Source organism: Cottoperca gobio, chromosome 1, assembly GCF_900634415.1.
Source record: "Cottoperca gobio chromosome 1, fCotGob3.1, whole genome shotgun sequence".
Taxonomy (NCBI): Eukaryota; Metazoa; Chordata; class Actinopteri; order Perciformes; family Bovichtidae; genus Cottoperca; species Cottoperca gobio.
In genome coordinates, this window is record NC_041355.1 from 6,769,345 (window position 1) to 6,793,938 (window position 24,594).

Here is a 24,594-nt window from a genome sequence, read left to right on the forward strand (position 1 = left end):
TTAGAGTTTAGTCTTTAGTCTTTAAATAGAAATCAGTTTACAGGCTGTTTCAGGCAACCGAGAAAGTTGAGGATGGTCTAAATCTTTTCAATCTGTTCACACATTGGCAAAACAAAGAGATTAATACATGAGGATTGTTCCATATAGTATTTTTAGGAACATTATATATGTATATCTGAAAACTGCAACACATGCTGTAATGATGTGTGATCTGTTATGGACAACCGAGTAAAACACGAGAGCCAGAGTTACTGAAATGGTATTATGATAATTCACTTTAATTTAGGTATCATACTGTACGTGTCTCTCACGCGCAGGTAAAGACGGCGCATGCAACACATGTATATGTCCTGCTGTTACACAAATTCTTCAGGTTACTTTATAAAAGTTGCCCTCTTCTCCTCATCCTCTTCTTCTTCTTCGCCTGCCTATTGCATAGTAAACACTTTATTCTCCCCTCTTTTCCCCCCTCTCCCGCTTGTCTTATTCATCTTATTTCCAAGTGCCTGTCCTCCTTAAATTGTACTGATGTAAATGTGATTTGGGGACGGGAGGAAGAGGAGGAGAGGGGGAGATATAAAAATGGGAAAACAAAGTAAAAAGTGACAGCTGAGTGTTGGCAGGGATAAAGAGCAGAGAGAAAGGGAGATATGAAGAATAGTATGGAAGTGTATTATAACATGAAAACCTTTTCTAGCTCTAGATCCCATTCCTATTTACACATACACTGAAACACAAGTCATATAGAATTATTACATCTATTTTAAATATTCATTTCACAGAATCTCATATTTTCTTGTCAAGGGCAAAACAGCGTTTGCTCCTTGCTTTGTAAAGCAAACTCTTTAGCATATTTCAACATTATTAGAGACACAGCATTTGGAGTGGAAACTGAAATTTCAGCTTGGATACTTCAAAAACTGACTTGCATCGATAAATTCAAGACACCAGAGGTTTTTTTTGCTTCCTCCGGGATGTCAAACGTAAATCTCAAGGGAACTACTGTACCAACAAATATGGCATGCATAGAGGAGCAGCACCACAAAGACTGTATAGGCCTACACAGCACTAACCCACTGCGCACACAGTGCCATATAGAAAAGAGAAAGAGATTAAGCAAGAGATAAAGACATTTTTAAATACCACTGCCAAACTGCATTTGGGGGGGGGGGGGGGGTCTTTTTTTTTTTTTACGTTTTTTTGCATCAATTCGGAAGACGAGACGTGCTTAAGACTAAGTTCAGGACTAACTTAGACATGAGGTTATTAAATCAGGACTTTCACAAATCTTCCTTCCCTCCAAACCGCAGCCTGCACAGACACGTGTGTGTGTGTGTGTGTGTGTGTGTGTACATACATGATATATTGATCGTGGAATGTTCATGACACAACTTTTACAGGCTGCAGAAAAAAATAATCAAGTAAACAAACACACACTGTTGTTGATCGATAAGAGCACATACACACAGTTACACATTCACTATATGACTCTTTGTATTGACCTGCTCACCACGAGGTTCTGTGAATACTACACATGCCTGGAGTTTGTCTGGAAACTGGCCTGTTTGACCATGTGGCTACTGGTCAAACTCAGTCCCAGTAAGTGTGACCAACCAGCAGCTGAAGCCAGTGTTGTGGTTTATGATTCTTGTTCAGATGCTGGTGAGTTTGACGATGTAAATGCGACGCTGTGGTTTTAGCTTCAGTGGTGGCGCGATGAGATGCTGGATGAGTCCTTGATGGATGTAACTGTAGCTGTACGTGTTGGAGTAAAGTCTTGTTTGGGCTGTGTCTAACCAACAGGAGCTCCTCAGACTTGTATGATGAATTCGGGGTTTGTGTAGGAGAAGCCTTGAAACTCGTTCTGGTCCAGATTCATAATGAAGAGCTTATCTGTGGGCGTCAGCTCCACCGCCATCTTGGTGAACTCCTTGTCGAAGTTGCCGACGTCTCGGCGAGATTTCTGCCACAGAGAGAGAAAAGAAGGAGAGGGAGTACGTGTTAAAAAATAACGTTTGAGTGAATTTGTACAGCGTTAAAAAAAAAAGGGCAGTTTAGAAAGAAAAAGGTTGATAACAAGCAAAAATCACCACTCTCCCATAAAAGCACAAAGATGGATGTAGAGAATGAGGCAAGGAAGGCGGAATAGATTCAACACACAAAACCATAATCTGCAGAGGTGGGACAAAGTCATCATCACAAGTCCTTAATGTTGTGATTTAGGGTCCTAAACAAGTCCTAATGTGACATTATAGTATATTATAGTATAGTACATTTTACAAAAATGCCTTTTTAAAAATGTATTTATTACTTTCAGTGTTCTGATATTTGAAATAAAAAATGATCAGGTATATCTTGGAGGTTTTATTCTATTTTGCATGATTCTTGCATGCAGGCCATCAGGGGGCCAAGAAAGAACCCATTCAGCTTGGGAGCGGATACGAATCAGTGGGAGAGTACACCCATTAATATTTAATCTTTTCATTAACTTTGCGAGATAATGAATTTGGCCTCATCAGAGGTCTGCGCTCTCTAAGAAAGTACTAGTAAGTAGTAATGTAAGTAAAACTTTACAGAATATATAATTGTATAACTATGTGACGGGTGATTGTTGCATGGGAGGAATTTGTTCCCCTGAACTCAGCATTTCTAAAATACTAGTTTTAGGCTACAGATCTGATTATTTCTACAGTTACACAGAAATGATTGTTGTTCTAAGAAAAATTGTGAACGTGTCCTTTAAATCTAATTAAAATCATGAGTCATTGGGGTTAAATGGTGAGTCGAGTGGCATGTGTATTTTGGTATTGTCGACTCTAAGTCCAGTCTAGTCCGCACCTCTGATCATCTGTAAATGGTGAAACCACATGGAGTCTAGACCCACAACTGATTCCATACAGGACTTGGGGAGCAAGTCGACAAAAAACAAACACCCTGCCGACAAAACCCAGAAACACAGTCAAAAGATGGAGGAAAAAAAAAACCCCACCGAAACACTTCCACAGAACAAATGCAGAGAGATCCAAGACAAACTTCCAAAGCCAGAGAGAGGAAACGTTCCAGTACAGAACAGACAAGGATCAATAAAACAGACCAGCTGCAGACCAAACCACATCTGGAAAGGATTTCACACAGGAGAGTGAAGCAGTGAGCCCCAGGCAAGACACATGTAACTCACTCTCACTCTCAGACACTCTCTCACACACACACACACACACAGTTTCCTACCTCCTCCTTTTGTCTCATCACAGGGCTGCGAGCTGAAATGAGGAGAGGCTGGAAACCTTCCCACCTCTACCACTGGTCCACAAACTAGCCACAAATTCAGCTCATTTTTGTGTATTAAAGAAAGTGTGAAGATGCATATTGTATCTATGCAATGTGTGTTTGTTTTGTGGAAGAAATGTCAGATAACACACTATAATATAACAACTTTAAATCCTGTGAAGCATCCGTAACTGGTGTATAAACATTTATTATGTCTGAACTCTCCAAGTGTCCTTCTAGTATTTTTCTGTGCTCACAAAGTTGTCGCTGCTTAACTTCGTTAAAATGTCTAATAGAAAATGCTGAAGTGGAAGGCAGTGTGTTGTAGAATATAAAGAGTAAACCACAGGAACGCTTCACTTTCTCTTTATTTTCATTGTTTCTTCTTTTGAACTATAATGAAAGTCATCAGGGTAAATATTTTTGAACATCAGCTGAATTGGAAATTGTTGTTTTTATGCCACATTTTTTATTTTTTTTTACTAATGAAACAAACAAAACATAACGTGTTAGCTCTTTCCCCATTTCCGGTTTTAATGCTAAGCTAGTCGTCTCCTATCTGTATAGCTTCGATTCCAGATGCGAGAGTGGAATTAATCAAACTCTTGGCAAGAAAACGAATAAACATCTTTCAACATTTTGGGTGTAGCAGCAGTAACAAGGCAGACACAGCACAAGTAGTCTGGTAGGCACCAGTGAGTATATTATCAGTTTCCAGTCATACAGGACAGTTACACAATCCACAGAAGCATCTCTCATCCAGAACGATTTATCCAAATATCTTTCTTAATATAGAACTCCATATATATATATTTTTTTTTTCTTTCTCTGTCATATCTCTGGTTATGTCACCATTGATGTGTGGTCTGTCCACCTGGCAGAATCAATCGTCTTTATCAGCGAGCATCTTTGTGCATCTATGATGTCAACGTGATGCCGCCTCCCTTTTTGATACGAGCTCAGATTTGACACATTGTTACAACCCTGCATCGTTACACAATTACAAAAAGATAATACAATCTGCCTCACAATTAAACACTTCATTCACTTTATATATGAAAATTACTTTCCGAGGGTATTGTATCGTTGGAGAACAGATAAGCTATAATGCATCTTCTAATAATTATACATGTACTGCAAAATGGCACAAGATGGCTGCCCTTCATCACAGTTGTTGAGGACAATATTTTTCCACATCCTCGTGATTTTGAACACAATTTTGGCACTTTTGGACATCCTAACAAACTACAAGCTTCACAAGACTCGTCATATGTGAAATTTTCCCCTAAGAAAAAGGTTGTTTACAAACTAAGAGATATGTCATTAAAAACAGTGTAATGTGGTGAATCTTTCAGCAATGAATCAGGAGAAAGGTAAAGAGATTTCATTCAAAAATCACTAACTTGACGCAGACCTACGCTCTGAATGCATTTATAAAGACTTCAATCCTCTGGTTAAAAATTAAGTTAGCAAAAATGATCACCACAACACTGACTGAACAGAAAGTGTAGAAGTATTTGGTCCTATAGACAAAATAAAATCAACATTAGGAAACTGATTTAGTACTCAAACAATCATAGCAAAGCAATTGGTCAGTTTTCACTTACACTGTATGAATATTACCAAATATGTGATCATAGTACACTCATCAATAGGTCGTCAATATGCAATCACAGGGAGGGCGACCCAGAGACAGAGCAGGTTCAGGTCGGCCCTGAGGTCGGACCATGACGTGCTCAACTAAACCACAGTAAACTGAAAACAGTGTCGCCGCTGGAAACAAGACTCGTCTCCTACTGGCAACTTGACGTGTTAATATCTGATTATTTCTCCTGATTGTTAGCGGTTGAGCACCTGTCTGCATTTCCATATGAACGTTATTTAGAGGAATAGATTTTTGGGAAAAACGCTTATTTGATTTCTTTCAGAGCTGGAGCTGGGAGGCGATTAGCTTATCTTAGAATAAAGACTGGAAGCCGGGGGGGGGGGGGGACTGATCACCTGGCTCTCCTCAAAAACACAGCGACCAGAACTAAAGTTACTAAGAAAGACATTTTATCTAATTTCTTAAATCCATACATGGAGAGAAGTGATGAAGTGATGAGTTTATGAGGTACTAGAAGTGTTTCTTTTCTTTAGACAGAGCCATGCTAGCCGTTTCCCCCTGCTTCCTGTCTTTATGCTAGGCTAGGCTAATCACCTCCTGACTCCAGCTCCTTACTTTACGCACAGAAATGAGATTGATAACGATCTTCTAATCTAAGTCTCAGGGGAAAAAAGCGTTTTCCTTTTACGTTTCACCCTGATGCAGCCTGGATATGACATCATGGTGATTTCTTTTGTTTTGTTTTGTTTAATGTATGTTTCCGAGGTGTGGGGGATTACTTGTGCAGCCCAGTGATATGTGGCATGGTCAGTGAGGTGTGGGAGGGTACTCAGGGTTAACAAATGAGAAGCCTTGGAATTCTTCCTGGTCCAGGTTGGCTATAAGTTCCTGATCTGGGGGGGTCAGCTCAGGGGGGTGGCGTGTGAAAAAGCGATCAAAGTTCTCCGCATCACGCCCACACTGCCGTGGAGAGGAGAGAGGTGGAGAAAGAGACATGGGGGGGATACGGTGAGTTTGATGAGGGATGTGAGGAATAAAAACAAACAACAAACAAAGAGAAAAAAGAGAAATACAACTAAAACATGGCAAAAACCAATCAAATCACTCACAGCTGAAACTGTGGATTTCCATTGGTCTGCATGTGAGCCAGTGACATCTCAGCTTCATCATTGGTGACTACACTCACAAATCTTAGCTCAGCATTTGTCCGAGTAGTGACCAATGGCAGGTGATGGTTGGGTTTGGGGGGGGGGGGGGGATGAGCGATCTAATCTATTACTTACCTTGAAAGTTTGACTAAGTTTAGTGTTCCCTTCCTTACTGTAACTATTCTCTAAGATAATCAGTGAAGTTCAGGTAATATTCAACAGCTGAAGAGAGTGTGTGTAATATACTCACAGCTTTAGGTTTGAAAGGCGGCTGGACCTCTTTATTCTCCAGTTTTTCCCAGTCTATATAGCGGAAGAAGGCGTGCTCCTTGATGTCTCTCTCCCCCTCTGGACCGCAGCCCAGACGCTTACCTGGGTGCTTGGTCATCAGCTAAAATCAACCACAGACGTACGAGGTGAGAAGAGTTTGAAAATGTACGCGTGTGTGTGTGTGTGTGTATACAGTCACACTAGCTAAACTAAGAGCCATTAACATGGCGTACTCTCCGGAGTTCAGAGTGCATATGGAGAAGGTTTAGGGGTCACATTAGGTCACATTAGTCTGTATGTGCAGTCGAGCATGCGCCCTCACCCCCTTGCAGATAGCAACAGCTTCTTTGGACATGGATTTAGGGTAAGAGACGTGATGCTCCATGATCGACTGGAACAACTCATCTTCATCTTCCCCGTCAAAAGGCGGCTGGATGGCCGAAAAATATACAAGTCATTACTTTTCTTTTCACAATTCTTCTTAATTATAATAAGTACAGTGAATGCATACAAACCTGTCCAGCAAGCATTTCATAGAGCAGTACTCCAAAGGCCCACCAGTCCACAGACTTCCCATAAGGCTGATACGCTATGATCTGTTAGACACAATGGTTGAGTTGTGAGTCTTATTCAGCAATTATAAAATGTCATAAAAAAAAAGTCCCAACTCCCAACACGTCGACGCACCTCTGGAGCGATGTAGTCTGGTGTTCCACAAAAAGTCTTTGTGGTAGTTCCATCGTACATGTTCTCTTTACACATGCCAAAGTCAGCTATCTTTATATGGCCCTCGGCGTCCAACATCACGTTGTCCAGCTTCAGATCCCTGACACACACACACACACACACACACACACACAGTACACACACACACGCACACACGCACACGCACACACACGCACACGTTATTCACACCTGTAAGGATTGTAAACTGCACATGCACACTCGAGCTGACTCACAAACTGACTCACCGATACACAATGCCTTTGGAGTGGAGGAAGAAGAGTCCAATGGCAATCTCTGCAGCATAGAACCTAAAATACAGACAAACACCAGTTTCTAACCATATTTGTGAAAAAAATTACATTTTCACTTCGATTATATCGAAATTTCACAATCATTTTCAGTGGAGGTCATTTAAGGTTATGTTATTGTGAACTATTTCAATTTCAGCAACACGAATACTAAAAAGCATGAATAAGATAACATAAATTAAAAAATAGGCCTTTTAAATACTTGATTTTTCATAAAATATATGAGTATAGTTAAATGCCCTTCAAGTAGTCTAATAACTACTGTAGTGCCTCACACTTACTCAATACTGCCAAACTACTGAACACAAACTTACTACTTGCACTATATACAATCTCAACTACCCATACATTTTATACTACTGTCTAGGGATGGGACGATATAGGATTTTATCGCAGATTGCGACAAAAACACTCACAATAAGTTGATGGTGAATTTCCTTTATCGGGATAATCATGAATATCCTCACATGAGTGACTTGAAAAAGCTGTCTCGACAGCAGAGTTGAAAATAAAAGAAAGTGTTTTGCAGGTATGACAATATTGTTACCATTGCATAACATGTCCTATTAATCAATTTGTGTGTGTGTGCGTGTGTGTGTACTCACACAGCATGAGGCTCCTTGAACTTGCCGACCTGTTGGATCTGGTACATGAGGTCTCCTCCATTTATATACTCCATGACAAAATACAATCGGTCCTAGAAGACGAAGAAGAGGAGAATAAATGATCAGTTGTGAGTTGCCATGTTTCCGCATGTGATCATCTTTGTTAATGCAAGATGTTGTGTGTATCCATACCATGGTTTGGAAACAGGAGTGCAGCTGAGTGAGGAAAGGTGGTTTCCCAGCCAGAGCGAGGACTCTCTTCTCCACCATGGTGCACTCCACATCATCGTCCTGGATCACCACGTCCTTCTTCAGGATTTTGACGGCGTACAACTCATCTGTGCCCTTTCTCTCAGCCAGCATCACCTGAGCGAAGTCATCAAAAAGGAAATAAATGAGCTTCAGTCGGCCTACTGCCACAGCCTACCATGCACATTTTCTTTCTTTCTATTTACAGCATTCTTACAGTTCTCCAGGTGACTGGACAAAACATTCAACTGAAAATGAATTGCAGTATATCTCACTTAATCGAACACGTGTAATCTACCTAGAAGAAAACAGATGCAACATATCTATATAATGAAACACGTAACGTCATTTACATCAGAACGTCCACACAGACGACATGCTGCGTGTGTGTGTGTGTGTGTGTGTGTGTGTGTGTGTGTGTGTGTGTGTGTGTGGCTGTGACGTTACTGTCTGTGCCGCTGTGAGGCAACGTAAAACTATCATGCGGCACACGTGTGTAAACTTGACCGCCAAAAATCAGATACGAGTCTGAACGGTCACAGCCAATCAGCTGATCGATCATGACTAATGTGCGTCACCTTGCCAAAGCTGCCCTTGCCCAAAACCATGATGAAGTTGAAGTCCGAGAGCTTAACCCGGTCCTGATTGCCATTGCTGTCATACTTGCACACCGAGGAGGAGGAAGAAGAGTCTGTGGGCTTCCCTGGACCCACCCTCGCCCTCTGAAAAGAAGAGAACAGGAAAAGAACAAGATTATGAGGGAAGAATAAAGATCAAATGAATTAAAGATGCCTCATTAAAAAAAACTAAACAAGGACAGCACATATTAAACATGCTGTCATTTTGTGTCTGCGTTTCTGTGCGTCTCACCTCAAACTTTTGTCGCAGCTCCTCGTTACCGTCTTCTCCATCTGGCTGGACGGGAACATTAAAGTATTCTCCTTCCTCCTGGGACAGCATCTTAAACCTGAACCCCAGAATAAAAACATAAAATCCAGTATTATCACCAGACTATGACAATCCCTAAATATTCACACCCTTTGTTTTTCTGTGCTTTTGTCATTTTTAGCTTCACTTGTGTCATTTCCCCAATTATCCCACCGTCTCTTACCATCCATCTACCCCTTGTTTCTGTAGCTCTGAGATCCCAAAGGACAGGGATCCCATGAAGTCGTTCCTGCTGGTCAAATCCCAGTCCCAGATCTCCACTGACAGACGGCGGTCCTTGTCAGTTTCTTTTAGGTTGCTAAGAAATGAGAGGAGAAAAAAAAAGGGAAGGACAGTCAAATAAGGAGAGCGTCTTAAAATAGGTAAAAATTAAAACCACTCACAATTTGATTTCAAAGACACATTGCTCACAACTCTCTATTTAACTGGTTATCACCTCAGCATGGGACATCTTTTCAAGCTGTGCCTTTCCTAGCAGTCACACAGCAACCCAGAATAGCTTGAATAATAACAAGCAAGAACAGGAAGAGGAATGGGGACAGGGTCACTTGAATGGGCTCCAGTTAGCTTTGTGCTTTTGCGACTGAAAATTGAGCCAAGAGAGTATTCCAACAATGCCAGATATAAGTTTGTTGAAGCCTCAAAACTCATCCAAGAGCAGGGATGAATAGGGCTGGGCGATTGGGCAAATATATCGCAATTGTCTGAGTGCGTCGCCGGTTGTTCTTTTGGGCCAATTTTTGTAATTTTATTTTGCTAATTTAATGGTCTGCAGCCGAAGAACGAGAGAGAGCCGCTGCTCAGCAAGGACAGAGAGACAGTGGGGGAAGACAGCATGTTGAGCAGCATGTTTTCACTTCTAACTGTGATTTAAGGATTTATCTTGACCAAACCAGCGGAAAGACTAACCAAGGTCTTAGTGTGCTGAAGGAGAGAAACTTGAATTTACAAAGTGTACGGTTGTATTTTCTGTTTAATAAGGAAAACAGATGCAACACATTTCTTGAGTGCCTGCTTGGAAAGTGTTGACATATGGACCAACCCTAGTACAGAATGACTCACAAAGTGAAGGTTTCATTCCAGGTGGGGTTGAGGCAACATTTGATGGTCTTGGTCTTCTGCTTGCTCTCACTCTTAGGATCTGGGATCAGCTTGAGCTTGACGTAGGGGTCTGACAGGCCGTTGGGGTCCATGGGCACCAGGTTCCTTGCCTCTTTGACTGCGAGGGGTTGAGGATGACATTGTTACAACAACAAAAAACATCCCAAGATAATACACCCTTTTAGACCGTTTAGTCTAGAATTTGTCCTTTCCAGAGGACAGCAGGATGTGAGCCTGTAAGTGTTGGTTGTGAGTCCTGCCCTAAATAACTCTGGCTACATTTAACAACACTTAACAACAGTTTAGTTTCTGTTCCATAATCAATCCACAGCTGTCTGAGAGAGAGAGCTGGGACGTGGATGCATGTTCCAGTGGCGATGTGGGCCAATCGTTGGATCATTGATCAACTAATGGACGTTCCAGTTTTGGTCTTAGGCTGATAGAGAGCTTTGAGAGGTGCTCAGTGTTTGTGTGTGTGTGTTTGTGTGTGTGTGTGTGTGTGAGAATTAAGAGAGGAGAGTGCACTCACTGGTGACGGTGAGAATTTCATCAGTGATCTGGGCAGTGATCTGGATGCGTCCTCTCCTCTCCGTGTGATCTGTCCCACAAAGGCTCGGGACGTTGGCCACACACCGCTTGTGGATGTTCATCATACAGTCTAAACACAGACACACACACACACAAATGCACAAGTTAATCATCAGCCCAAGATCACAAAGTAAAATGGTATGACACTGTCGATTCTGAAACCCTCCACCCATCATCACAATGCTGCTTTCAGTGCTAGATTAAAGACTTTTCAGCGATTTAGTGTTGTGTTGGGGGACTCACGAGAAAAATAATTGGTCAAAAGAAAGAAACAAAAGGCTGAGACATCTGGATTTTAAGTCCCGAAAATACTTTATCCTACATCTCCCATAATGCATATTTTCATTAGACCCTCACCGCCCGTTAAACACAATTGTACTTACACCTTACATTGTTTTATATTCATTGAGTACAGCTAGACAGGCAAACATAAAACACTGATAAGTGTATCTCTTAATGGTGAGCACTGATAAGAAATACACGGTGTGTAATTCCTCAGTCTCTCCACTAGATGTCAGACTGCTCTGAAGTACAACGCTTCACATTTGGTGGTGCAGAGTGAGAAGGTAACTTCTGTGTTTGGATTTTCCTCTCGATGATAATGCCCTTTCTTATGATAACTTCTGATGAATTTCATCTTATATCTCCATCAGGCAATGCACTAAACTCATCATTCATTTATGTAACTTTTTCTATCCGGCTCCACTGTCCATTAAAACTTGATGGAGGGATGACCCAGAAAAAACAAGTGTTTGATGCGGCGGAACAACACATCTCATCATGGTAGCAAATCTAAAATATATAAATCCCTTCCTTGTGCCTAGTTTGACACAGTTTTAGGTTCCTCCAGTATAAAGCCAGCAGAGAGCAAGTTGGCGGGGCCTTGATCCGAGTCAAATTAGCAACTTGAGTTTTGAGTGACAGGTGAGAAGACCATCGTGGCTTCCTACAACTCAGAAACTTCAAATATCCAATCCCTGAGCAAGGCTCTTAACCCTGAGTTGCTCCAGGGAGACTGTCCCTGTACTTAGTTCACTGTAAGTCGCTCTGGATAAGAGCGTCTGCTAAATGACCTGTAATGTAATGGAAAGTTTCTACCCAGAAGTATGTAAACGGCAGCCAAATCAAGAGTTGGTCCAATTCTTTATAGGCTAAAGAAAGGATCTTCAATGCTTCCTTTCTTATGTCCTTTACGAAAGGGAAAGAGATAATGCCGTGCCACTATTCCTTGCGGCAGCTGTTTGGTGGCTCTTTACCAAAAAAACAATCAATGTGACTTAAAAAGGGACGCAGCTCATCATGTAATCTCAAACAATCATACTAACTGGGATTCATGTGGACAGAAGGGTGAGACTGTATTTTTCACCGGGTCGTCTACGTTTACATCGCCTGCATGAAAGAAAAAGAACGAACAGGACGAAGTTTCTAAGATGTGCTTTTAGAAATGTATTGATTTGGCAAGTTGATTTCAGAAACATGTCTGTGTGCGTCTCCACTATTGTGGAGCCAAAAAGAAAATCCAATTTGTTAATATGAATAAAATTTGCAAGTGCTCCTACTCAATTGTCATTTGTTTATGAGGATTAATATATAACCTAATAACCCCTTTGTAAATTGTGTTTTATAAGCTGTATTTATTTAGCAAAAAAAACATTTTAACACCAACCTATTTTATTTCCCTTTTTTGCGTACATCTGGTGAATCTAAATATATGAAAACGGTTTCAAAGACCAAGTCAAAGTCCATCAAACACTGCGCACAGGTACAATGAGGAACTGTTTTCACACTGGATAATGTCGGGGATGGCGGGAGACAGCATTGCAGAGATGTCGCCCACTTCCTGTTTGTGTCTTTGCTGCAACAGGCAAATGGTCAGTAATAAATATGACACAACAGCAGGAATGTAAAAACTCTTCACTCATTGTGATAAGCTGATAATATCTCTCCAACTGTCGGTCTTTAAGCTGATAATATCTATTTAACGGTCCGTCATGGATCATCACAAATTTGCTAGTAGCTTCCACTGCACATCAACTTATAAATGAAAGCATGAATGCTGACTTCAGTGGCCTCCATGTTTATTTATGTGCAGCAGAGTGCTGCGTGTGAAGTCTTTGTTCTCTTGCGCATGTTGGCCCGTTCAGGAACGGGGGAGAACATGTTAACTCCACACTGAAGGGCTCGAGCCTTAATTCATTTCATTGTCTCTCGACAAGAGAGCTTTCACATGAAAGGTTAGTTTCTATCTGCATACGACATGGTAAATACAGCTTGAGCAGATGACCCTTATGTTTCCATTTGATTCCCGTTATTTCCAGTTAATTCATATGGAAAGTTTCCACCTTGAATATTCCCTATGTGGGCTGAATAAGGTCAATAAAGCAGGTAAAATGACCATATCTGCTTATTGACTCTAAAGCACAAGCTTTCATTTGTGAAACATGCTCACACACAGATATTTGTGTACGTACGGTCACATTTCATGCCCTGGTGTAGCAGCCCGTAGAGGAGGGAGCCACAGTGGTCACAGAAGGTCGGGCTGGAGTAAGTGTGGACCTTAAACTTGTGTTTACTACGAGGATCCTGCAGAGGCACAAACACAGAGAGGAGAGGGAAAACACTTGAATTCAATATTTAAAAGTAGTCCAGGTCATTTCAGTCCAGGTCCTGCATCTGTGGTGAACTTTGACTCCATTAAAAGATTTAAAACTGCTGCACAAAGTTCAATTATTCTCTTTTGTCCTGTTCACCAAAATAAAAATAAAAAACACGCTCTCACTCACCTCTAGTGGTATCTAACCATGCAGAGAGTTTGGGCTTTATTTGCACGCGTTTTGAGATACGCTTTATGGCCAAAAGTATGTAGACACCAGATAATTTCAACCATATGCGAGCGTTACTCCTAAACCCACGTGAATTACTATGATAATATAACAGTAATAAAAACATTATAAAATCGCCCACTCTTCTGGGAAGACTTTTTACAACATTTTGGAACCATGCTGCAGGGATTTGCTCCCATTCAGCTGGAAGTGAATAAGTGAGATCGGCCACTGATGTTGTGTGAAAAGGCTAAAATTCCTCCCAAAGGGGTGTTGCAGATGGGGCTGAGGTCAGGACTCTGCGCAGGCCAGTCAAGTCATTACACAACAAACAGTGAAAAACATTTCTGTATGAACCTGGATTTGTGCCCAGGGGCATTGTCACGTTGAAACAGGAAATCGTTTCCCAAAACTGTTGCAATACAGTTGGAACATTACGATCGTCTAAAATATTGTATTCGACATCATTATGATTTATACTGGCATGACCTAAACAACACCAACATCCTGAGACCAAAAGTGCATTTATCCTATACTTTTGACCATTTAGTGCATCTGTGGGGAGGCAATCCTTCAAATGCTGCTTTCATTATGACAGAGAGCTAAAGCAAAATCATTGAAAGCCAGAATGCAGTACTGATTTGAGTTTGGAGGATGTTTAAAAATAGAAAACAACAAAACAGCTGCGGTGATATAACAAAAACAAAGAAAGACAGAGGAGTTAGAGATTAATAAACATCAGTTATATGGCTTCAAAATCCATGCTGACTCACAAAATGTGTGCGTGTGTGTGTGTGTGTGTGTGTGTGTGATACATGTCGGCTCATTAACCTGAGGCAGCCAGGCAGCACATTCTCTCTCTATTGACATGTCTCAGTGTGATTTGGGGCTGACAGTTCAGCAGGATGACAAGAGGTAACACGTGTGTGTGTGTGTGTGTGTGTGTGTGTGTGTGTGTGTGTTCATCTACCATCAAATACAGGAACTACATGCACACAAAAAGCCTGTGCTGACCTTGCTAATGTTAATAATAAACATCACTTAACAGCTAAACAAATCAGTAACAGTCAGTTAATAAATATCTAACTTGAACACATGATATGAAAATGAACTCCCATTTTCTTTACTTACATCGGAGGCAGGTCCCTTGTCGGCCCCCGGACAGGAAAAGGTGACAAATTCATGGCAGCGCTTATGGACCACAAAACAGCACACTGGTGGAGGGAGAGAGGAAAAAAGTGAATGTCAAACTCAGGCTTCCTTGCAACGCCAAACAAAGCAACACAATAGCAACAAAGAGATGAATCAATATGTCAATTATGTGGCATTAACCACGGCACAATATGCTACTCATATTTCAGCAGTTCCCATTTGTTTCTTCCTTGCTGTGTCTACATCTATATTTAGTTTTATTGCTTCAGATTATGATGATTTTAAATGTATCCACAGCATGGTGGGACATCTCGTAACAATCACGTCCCATAACATTAAAGCCGATACAGGAAAGGTCTGCTGGTGTCTGCTTGAAGTTGTGCAAAAATCATTCAGTGTAGTGACGGGCTGTATTAAATACCATGCTTACCCTGAGCTTAATATAGCCCACGGCTGCTGTTCCTGATCCCCTTTGTAAAGGTAATCATATTAAATAAGGAAACGAAATAGACTTCTGCTTAAGAATTTTGGATGGGTGCTCTTTCGGATGGATGTTAAGAGAACACACACACACGCACACACGCACACGCACACACACACACACACACACACACAGTATTTTAGTACTTTTCCCCCCAACAACATGTGAGATAAAGTTTAGTTTTGCTGAGTACAATGAAGTAGCAGCTCTGCTCAAAAGGAGGGAAATACATTAAAGAAGACGGATGGCCGGTGTAACGAAAGCAGTGGTGGAAAGTAACTAAGTACATTTACTCAAGGACAGTACTTAAGTATCGTTTTGAGGTACTTGCACTTTACTCCTGTATTCCCATTTAATGCTACTTTATACTTTATATAAATATTTTTCTCTATTACACTACATCAATTTCATAACTTTACAAAATCAGATTATGAATACAAAATATACAGTAAATTAACTAATAAATTATGATATAGAATAAGCAACCCAACAGTATCCACTATGGTTGGGCAATCGGACAAATATATCGGCAACTGGTGATTGGCAATTGGCTGAGTACAGAGCCGATTGTTTTTTGGCCGATGTCTTGCTCATTTAGTGGTCTGCCTCCGAAGTGCGAGTGAGAGCCGCTGATTAGCGGACAGCTGCCAGTGGGCGCAGAGAGAGAACGCGGGGGAAAGCAGATTGTCGAGCCGGCACATTTTCACATCTCTGTGAATTAAGGGTTGATTTTGGACCAAACCAGATTTGGCGATTGTGTCTGCACACACCTGCGCGAATATATCAAAATATAATTATGCAGAATTCAGCATAATGGGCCCATCCACCACTGAAGTGAAGAAAACAGCGAATGTCTAGGGCCATATTCTTGAAGTTGGTCAGGGAAGTTTAATCATTTCTTACCTGAAGCATCAGACTTCTTGCTTGCATGATCGCCCACAGTAAAGTGTGTGATAAGAGCTCAGGCAGGATAACAAAGTTTCCATAAAATGTATTTAAAAAGTCTAATGTTTGGTTTTACTTTGAGCATTTTGAAGACCGCCTTGATAAGATGAAAAGCAAACTTTGTTATCATGTAGACGCTGAAACGTTTCATAATTGTCGTGTGCGGTATTCAGATGTTTTACACAGAAAACGTGACAGAGGCACATGTCGTAGAGTTCACATGTGAAATTAATTCTGTTTTTTAATAAAGGGATAGAAATTATATTTATGAATTTCTGTGAACCAGCATTTTACATGCGATAGATACTGTATACAGTTGCTTCAGAAAGTATTACAGCTCCTTTATGTTTTAGATGTAACACAAAAGTGTAGATTAATGGGAATAAATTGCAATTGTATCCATTTAAAATGACGTCTGCAAGACAATGAAGAGACAACCAAAGGGTCTGAATATTTTCTGAAGCTACTGTATGAACATTTACATGACTTCTATATGCCACAGACAGAGATCCAAAATGCTATTGGGTACCAAAATGTTGACAGGAGTTGAGTAGGAGAGATTGACAAGCTGGTCTAGTCCATCGCTGTGAATCTCACCACGGCTGCAACTAACAAATGTCCATCACAATTTACCAAAGCCCAAGCTGACACACTTAAATAGCTCATTTTGTCTGTTGGACAGATTCAGTCTTGCTGAAGAAAACCAGCAAAATATAAAGTAATATATATTTTTTAAATCCATAATGCAAAACTTGGCAACAGCAAATACTTTTACTAATAACAAATAAATAAGATTATATCAATCGACATCTTGTTTATGTACAAACAGCCACAGTAGAATATCGGCAATAGGTTGATTTAAATTAAGGGTAAGTTGTGATCGTTTGAAGGACGCAGACGTTACGCCGAACACGTCACTTACTTATTTAAAACGTATCAGAGCGTCTGGACAACGGAGCTGGAAAAGTGCCATTTGGTTCACGTCATGCTGATGCTGGAGAACGGCTAACATGCTGAACGCTAGCTGTCCTGTAGAAACACGTTTAATAAGTTACTCCGTCGTCAGGCATCATCTTAACATAGGGTAGGAATAGGTTATCCACTCATTATCAATACATTGGCTGTAGGATTCACCGTCAGCCGACGTAGCCTATATCTAACGTACCTCTAACGTATTCACGTAGGTATTTACGTAGGTAAATATTAACGTACGTATTCACGTATGTCTAACGTCACGTAACGTCTGCATATCTTATGAAGCACACGTCGGGTACGTCTGGTAATTTTGAACATGCTCAAAACATCAGCGTTCAACAACACACCCCAGCGTAACACAGTGAGCTCTTAACGAATACTACTTATACCTTAACTTATATCAACGTACACCAGCGTGTTGCCGATATTTTGTATACGTTATGCATTGGTTGGGTATTCGTCTGATACATTTTGTATTAGGAAGTGATGCGCTATCAATAGGTTAGACATGCGTATCTGTATATCTTCACTTTTCCGATCCAATCCGATGAAAAGTTGGACGTATTTGGACGGATATGTGTGACAGGACCTTTAGACCAGGGGTGGGGAACCTCCGGCCTCCGGGCCGTATACGGCCCGCGAGACCATTTGATCCGGCCCACGAGGTATTTCATAAACACAAGCAAAAAAATCCACTTGAAAAAAACCCCAAAGAAATCCAGACAGCAATAGACGGGCGATTGACTGGCCACGGTCAGGGTCCTTGAACACAACACGTGGTCACGTCATGTCAAAAAACTTCAATATTAAACGAGACTGTCATTGACATCAGTGAACGCAGCGTGGCGAGTGTAACACAGAAAAATGTGGATGCGGAATGTCGCACTTTCTAGGAGAAATGGACGAACGATTATTTCTTTGTGGAAGTAAAAGGCCAGTGTGTCTAGTTTGTGCGGTGATGAAAAATAATCTCGGACGCCATTACTGCACGAAACATGCCGATCTGCACGAGCTGAAAGGACGAGTGCGTTTGGATAAAGTTAACACTCTTCGGCGGAGTTTGGCCCAACAAGCAGCTCTCTGCAGAGCATAACATGAAAACATGGAGAGATAGAGAGGTAGACCACCACACCAAGAACAGACTGTTCAACCACTGCTGTGCAATTATCACTGCCATTTACAATATTCACTTTACATAATTTGTGCAATTATCACTGCCATGTGCAATATTCACTTTATTTTCTATCAACCACTTGGTACTTATATTATTTTTTATTCTATTTAATTATTGTGTACTGCCTTTTTACTTCATATGTTCTTTTGCTGTGACAAGATACATTTCCCCGTTGTGGGACTAATAAAGGATTGTTTTCTGATAAAAACAGAAAGATACATGGATAAAAGAGTTGCTTTTTTGCACAGCATAAAAGAAAAGTGAAATGAATGGGCTGTGTCTTAAAAACTTTTGCAGAGGTTATGACTTCAATAATTAGTATGGCCCTCAAAGGATGTAGGAAAAAGGTTCCCCACCCCTGATGTAGACGATTAATGAAGATTATAAAACGGATATGTCAAATCAAGCAATCTGATTGGTTCTTAGCCGTGGTATAATGAGCGTATATCACGGGTAGAATTGTAGTTACTTTTCACAACAAGTCAGTATCCCTCCGCGTCTGCGGAAAAACCTACACCGTTACAGCTGTTAAATTACGTCCGTACAATTACACACCTAGTACAACCTTACAGACTTTGTACACTGTTCTAAACAAGTCACCACGCAATACAAGTGTTGATTTACATACCGTTTTGCTTCCATTTTAATTAAATCCGCTGTGTGTATTCGCTCAGAACATAGGCTCCGTTTCGCGGGCTTCCGGGAGGGCCGTAAGTGAAGTTACCGTAATGAATCAATATATGCTGTAAAGCGCAGAGTCTCAGCTTTCAGAAACCGATGAAATCTTTTCGATTGCGCAAACTATGACATAATTACGGTAATCCAACATTTTGCTTGCAATCGCCGACACATTCGGTGTTAACGGGAAACAAATTTACAAAGCTTTACTCTGGAGGAGTGGATTGATCAGTGCCCATCTCCGGAGAAGAAAGCCCCTAAAAGACGACATGCAGAGCTTCGTGAAGAGCAGGTAGACCAAATAATCATCAACGTTGTCTGTCTAATATGTTCGCTAGCTGTTAGTGTTGTTGCATAGCAACCACCTCGCACTATGTTTTGTGCAGAAGGCAACGGAGGGACGATTTTATTTTGAACATCATTATTTAATAATAAAAACTATTTAAATTGGAGTGTGTATTTTTCTTTCATATTGCCACACTTGGTAACCGTTTTATAAAAGCAATAGCTCACTTCAGACCGTGATATATGCTCATTATATCACAGTTAAGGGGGTTGTCGGGCCGAACCACGCCCCTTAACTGTGATATAATGACCATATACCACGGCCTGTCGTGAGCTATTGCTTAAATATAATCTGCAGATTAATCGAAGATGAAAATTATTGTTAGTTGCAGCGCTAATAAAAACATTATTGAATTCAGAGTATTAACCCTTCAGAGGTGGGAAAGGTATGTTTGATATCTTTGAGCAGAGCAGCTACTGATCCATTTGAAATCCAGCTGAATCAGATCATCAGTCAGTAAACTGCACACATATAAAGTACAATCCATCCTTTTAAATGTTGAGCAGTCACTTCCTACAGAAGACGTGAACAACAACAGAACTCCATTTAGATAAATAGTGCGGATCAGCCTCATATCACTGCTGGTGTATTTAAAAAATTATTTGAGATAAAAATCTTGTGCGGTGCTGATTTAAACCACTTCCACTTTACTATGACTTGCAGACCAAAAATAGAATTAAGAAATCAATACGGTTCACATTTCAACATCATTATGAAACTATTAACAGACATGTTGAAACAAAACACACACACACACACACACGGTTTAATCTTAATTATTCACAATGTCGTTACATTTTCATGAGGCACCGTTGCAACTGCCGGCACTTTCCACGGCTTTCTAGCAGTTAAGCAACAGAGTGCTTCTGTTTGTTCATGCCTGTTTATTTGTGCAGGAGAGAGGGCGGGTCACATTAGTGGACACCTGAACCTAGTTTTAAATCTAAACATGCAAACTGAGGCCTCGACAGATACTAACAGTAACTGATGGTATGACAATGAACTCTGACCATTTGTAGCGCTGCACAATGCAAATTAATGGACACACTGTGAGGCTGAAAAAAGGGAAATGAGAAGACGAGAAGAAAAGAGAGTGAAGAAGAAATAAAGTTAAACAGAGAGACGTGTGTGTGTGAGTGAGTGTGAGTGTGTGTGAGTGTGTGTGTGTGGGCAGGAAGGGATGGGGGCACAGCTGGTTTGAGGCGATGTGAGGGGGTGGAGGATTCATTTGTGTGTGTTTGCAATGTGTCAGAAAGACAGAAACAGAGAACTGGAGCAACAGAGAACACAGTGAAGGATGCAGCACACTTTATAGCTTTTTGTTCATAAATTTGCTCTGTCACTTACACACACACACACACGCACACGCATTACTGAAAGACAGGCCTAGTGACCTGCCGAGAAGGTCTTTGCTCTGTTGCCTAGCAACCAGGCTGAGCCCTACAGTCGGGTCTACACACCACACACCACACACACACACACACACACACACACACACACACACACACACACACACACACACACCACCCGTTTTATCTGACTGACAGAGATAACAGCAAATCAGAGCCGATCCAAAAAAAGACTCCTGCGATGGACTGCCAGGATGACAGCGGGCCGACATCAACGGGACCATCAGGAAGTTCCTCCATCTTGGATGATTACCAGTCCGCAAACTACAGACGGGGACACTTGAAATCACCATTCAGGCCTCAGCATGCCTGAATAAACTGAACCACAAGGATAAGATCCTGCTACTGTGTAGCTCCCTGAACGCTCCAACGTTCCCGTTCATATCGTTCAGAACGCAATTATGATCAACTGAGTCGGACAAAACGTTCACGTCAGCCTCTTAGTTGTAATTCTGAGCTGGAAATACTGAATAATACTTCAGCGACAATACATCCCACTTAAACAGTTACATCTAAACGAAACCCACCCACACACACACCGGCAATCGCCAGTTGTTGGGCTGACGGTGGCTGGTTGAGAGATTCTAACCTATCACCCAACCCTAGAGTACAGTGGGTTTTTAGAGCTTTTTCACTGAGAGCTGCTGCTGCTGCTGCTACTACTGCTACTGCTACTACTGCTACTACTGCTACTGCTACTACTGCTACTGCTGCTGCTGCTGCTACTGCTGTAAACTACGCGATGACAACAACAGTAAAGCCAAGTGGAGCTATAGATTCAGGTGATAATTCCCTGCAGGTTCATCCCTACGACTGACCACCTTCACATTGTCATTTGATAGACTTGTTAGTATAAAAACATTGAGCCGCTTTAAAATCATATACCTACAGTGCTAAATGTGGGTAATAAGCTTGCATAATGCCTCAATATATAATGCCTTTGACATCAGGTTGGGCGAAACGGACAAAAAACTAAATGTACATTTTTCTTTTCAAGCTTTGGATTGATGCACGAGTTTCATAATTTTCTTCATCAAAACGGAGTTGAAGAATCATGCTTTTTAGGACGTGTACACTACAGTGAGAGAATGAGCGAGAATAATAACATACCTGCAGGATCTGCGAGGCTGTCACTGTTATGCACTGGGAAAAAACAGGTCATCCCATAGTATGCTATGGACTGTCAGTACCAGAGGCTTCAAGCAAGTAGAGCACAGACATCCACTTGGCTCAAGTCGTGTTGTGCATCGCTGCCTTTAAGCATATTCCGACTATGAAAGCCTTCCAAGATGTCCCAATGGGAAGCGATGCTATGCTATATAACATGCACAGAGCCTGTCACATGACCTGGGTCATTTCAGTTCATATTGACAGTTATCAGCAAGTAAATCACTCGTATTGATTAATCAGAGTCGTTTGTATTGGTCGAGCAGAAACAACTTAAAAACGGCTAATTATTTAATTAATTAGGTAATTAACAGGAAAGACAACGTTGATAGCTGATCATTTAGGTTCAAGCTTTTTACAGTGTCTTTGTATATTAAATACTTCTGGTTGGTTGGACTGTAGGTAAGACAAATCAAGTACATTTGAGGAGATCAGTAAACCAATAATCTCTATTACAGATTGTTTAAAAATAATTATAAACCCCAAAAACTGTTTGATGCCAAACATCAATCTGTCGTCATTTATTGTGACACATATTAACATCCAGTCAGCCAACCTGACATTTCCAGAGCACTGACGCTGGAAAGATCTGTCGGCTATAAAATTCATTGTGAAGGAACTTACTGACAGCAGGCGCTGCCGTGTGGACAGACGTACTCTAAAATAAGCATTTGTTTTCTCGGACACAGTGTCACAATTGTATCTTGCAATCAATATGTTTTTGGCATTCTTTCTGTGTTTTAGTCTTTTCAGTTGTGATGTTGGCACAGAGGCAACATGAACTCTTACAGATACTCAAGATTTGCACATTTGATCATCCTTATTTCTGTTGAAAAGCAGATTACATCTGTTGCCAAGGACTGGAGGCCAGCGGGGAGAGAAGTGGAAGCTTCCTTCACAAGACAAGAAAAATGTTTCGCTCTCGTCAACTTTTGGTGGAGTTACAATATGAGTCAGAAGTGACACACCTGCGACCCAATAAGAACTTACTGGATGATAAAACACTGATTTTGATGAGATTGGTTATTAACTGGATTACCATGAATTGTTGTTCAGGCATTCGTGGTCTCCAGAGGATTCATTCTACTAACTTTGGTGATCCCCTTTCTTCCAGCACCATCATGAGGTCAAAATTGTAATTTGTCCCAATACTTTGGTGCCAAAGTGCAACCTGTGGACTCCCAAACTGCCTTCACATGATCAGCGGACCAGGCGGAACCGATGGCGTGGCGAACCGCTCTAAACTGCCACGGAGCGCTGCGCTCAAAGTTAAAATGATTTCAACTTTGACCTTGATTGTCGCCGACCTTGGTTACAACCAATGAGATAACAGCTGTATGTGACGTAGCCAGAAGAGACACAGGCAAGCAGGAAAGGTAACCTTAGAAGCAAAACCGCATAGCTGCCTTCCCCTCTGCACGGCCTACCTATCATGCTTCCTAGCATGCGAAGGCAGCCTAAGTCTTGTTAGCAGTGTCTGAAATGTTTTTAAGTAGCCCGAGTTGTGTTTAAAGTTCTGGGCTTCTGTCTTTAATAAATATCCGACAACTTACTGATGTCTGTCCTGATTAGAGATGTCACAAGAACTGATAGCTGGTTTCTTGATTAAAATATTATTTTCAGCATTGTATTGATTCATTAAATAATTTGTTGCATTTAAAAAGTAGTGTGCTCACTTTTCAAAATTCAGAAAACTTTCCCTCAACTCATCTGTTGTGACAACTGAGAAGAAAATGAACCTTATAACCCTCCAGTCCAAACTGATGATTACACAATTGGATCAGGATATAAAAATGAGAGTAACTTCCTCTTTCTGCTGTCAGATGACACAAGTGTGCACACATACAAATAACACCAATAAAAAGAAAGACTGAAAGCAGGAAAGAAATAAGTTAATTATTTACCTGCAGAACAGGTATTTAAAAAAAAAAAAACACACACCCACACTTCAACAGACATACAAACACACACATGAAATCTAAAGTACAATCTTCTGTACGCGTCAGAACAAGTCTACACCACATGTCTGACATTCCTTCTGACCAAGAAGTGTGTGTGTGGATGATTTGTATGAGAGTCTTGCACCTCCCATTCACACTGAACTGCATCAGTTCTCTTTAGGAAACCACTGTTCACACAATTCTCACACTTTTCTCTCATGTTAGGTCAAATAAGGAAATGAAAATCCACTGACTGCATATTTCACACTCACAACCTGGCAGTTCAAAGGCTGGGCAAAAGAAAGGTTGAAAAGTGAATCCTTTTTGTGTTTCAACAGCATTTTAAATTATCATATTTTACTGTGATGTAGGTCTAAACAACAAAGTTGAAATATAGTCATGAAATGCTGTTTAAACAACGCCCTAAATGCAGCAATTCCCAATAAATACAACACAGATTTATCATGTTAAGACCTGCAAGTCACCCACATCAAAGCCTTCTGCCACAACACGTTCAAGCAAACCTTACAATTGAGATCGAAAGTATATTCTTGGAAACAGATGATGAACAACTAATGGACTTTGAGGTTCCCTTGTTTTACCAACCAAATTCTTATTATTTATTGTTCACTAATCTCTACATCTGACTCTCAAATTAGGTCAAATTAAGGGAAAAAAAACATTAAAAT

General features: G+C 40.9%; 1 protein-coding gene across 3 annotated transcripts in view; it reads right to left on the minus strand.

Moving 5' to 3' along the window:
- Positions 1-252: 252 nt before the first annotated feature.
- Positions 253-24,594, minus strand: part of LOC115017865 (protein kinase C beta type) — a 28,196-nt gene continuing 3,854 nt past the window's right edge. For 2 of the 3 annotated variants that reach the window (XM_029446609.1, XM_029446767.1), the window contains 15 exons: positions 14,770-14,852; positions 13,288-13,399; positions 10,758-10,886; positions 10,190-10,346; positions 9,291-9,425; positions 9,050-9,146; positions 8,758-8,901; positions 8,123-8,296; positions 7,931-8,022; positions 7,263-7,325; positions 6,979-7,117; positions 6,807-6,887; positions 6,614-6,721; positions 6,272-6,412; positions 3,618-5,833 (listed from right to left, as the gene is read on the minus strand). In XM_029446609.1, coding sequence (XP_029302469.1) covers positions 5,681-5,833; positions 6,272-6,412; positions 6,614-6,721; positions 6,807-6,887; positions 6,979-7,117; positions 7,263-7,325; positions 7,931-8,022; positions 8,123-8,296; positions 8,758-8,901; positions 9,050-9,146; positions 9,291-9,425; positions 10,190-10,346; positions 10,758-10,886; positions 13,288-13,399; positions 14,770-14,852 — 1,808 coding nt within the window. In that variant the 3' untranslated portion in view covers positions 3,618-5,680. Of the gene's footprint in view, positions 1,964-3,617; positions 5,834-6,271; positions 6,413-6,613; positions 6,722-6,806; positions 6,888-6,978; positions 7,118-7,262; positions 7,326-7,930; positions 8,023-8,122; positions 8,297-8,757; positions 8,902-9,049; positions 9,147-9,290; positions 9,426-10,189; positions 10,347-10,757; positions 10,887-13,287; positions 13,400-14,769; positions 14,853-24,594 lie in introns of those variants that run through there. The other variant, XM_029446690.1, reaches the window with a different exon arrangement.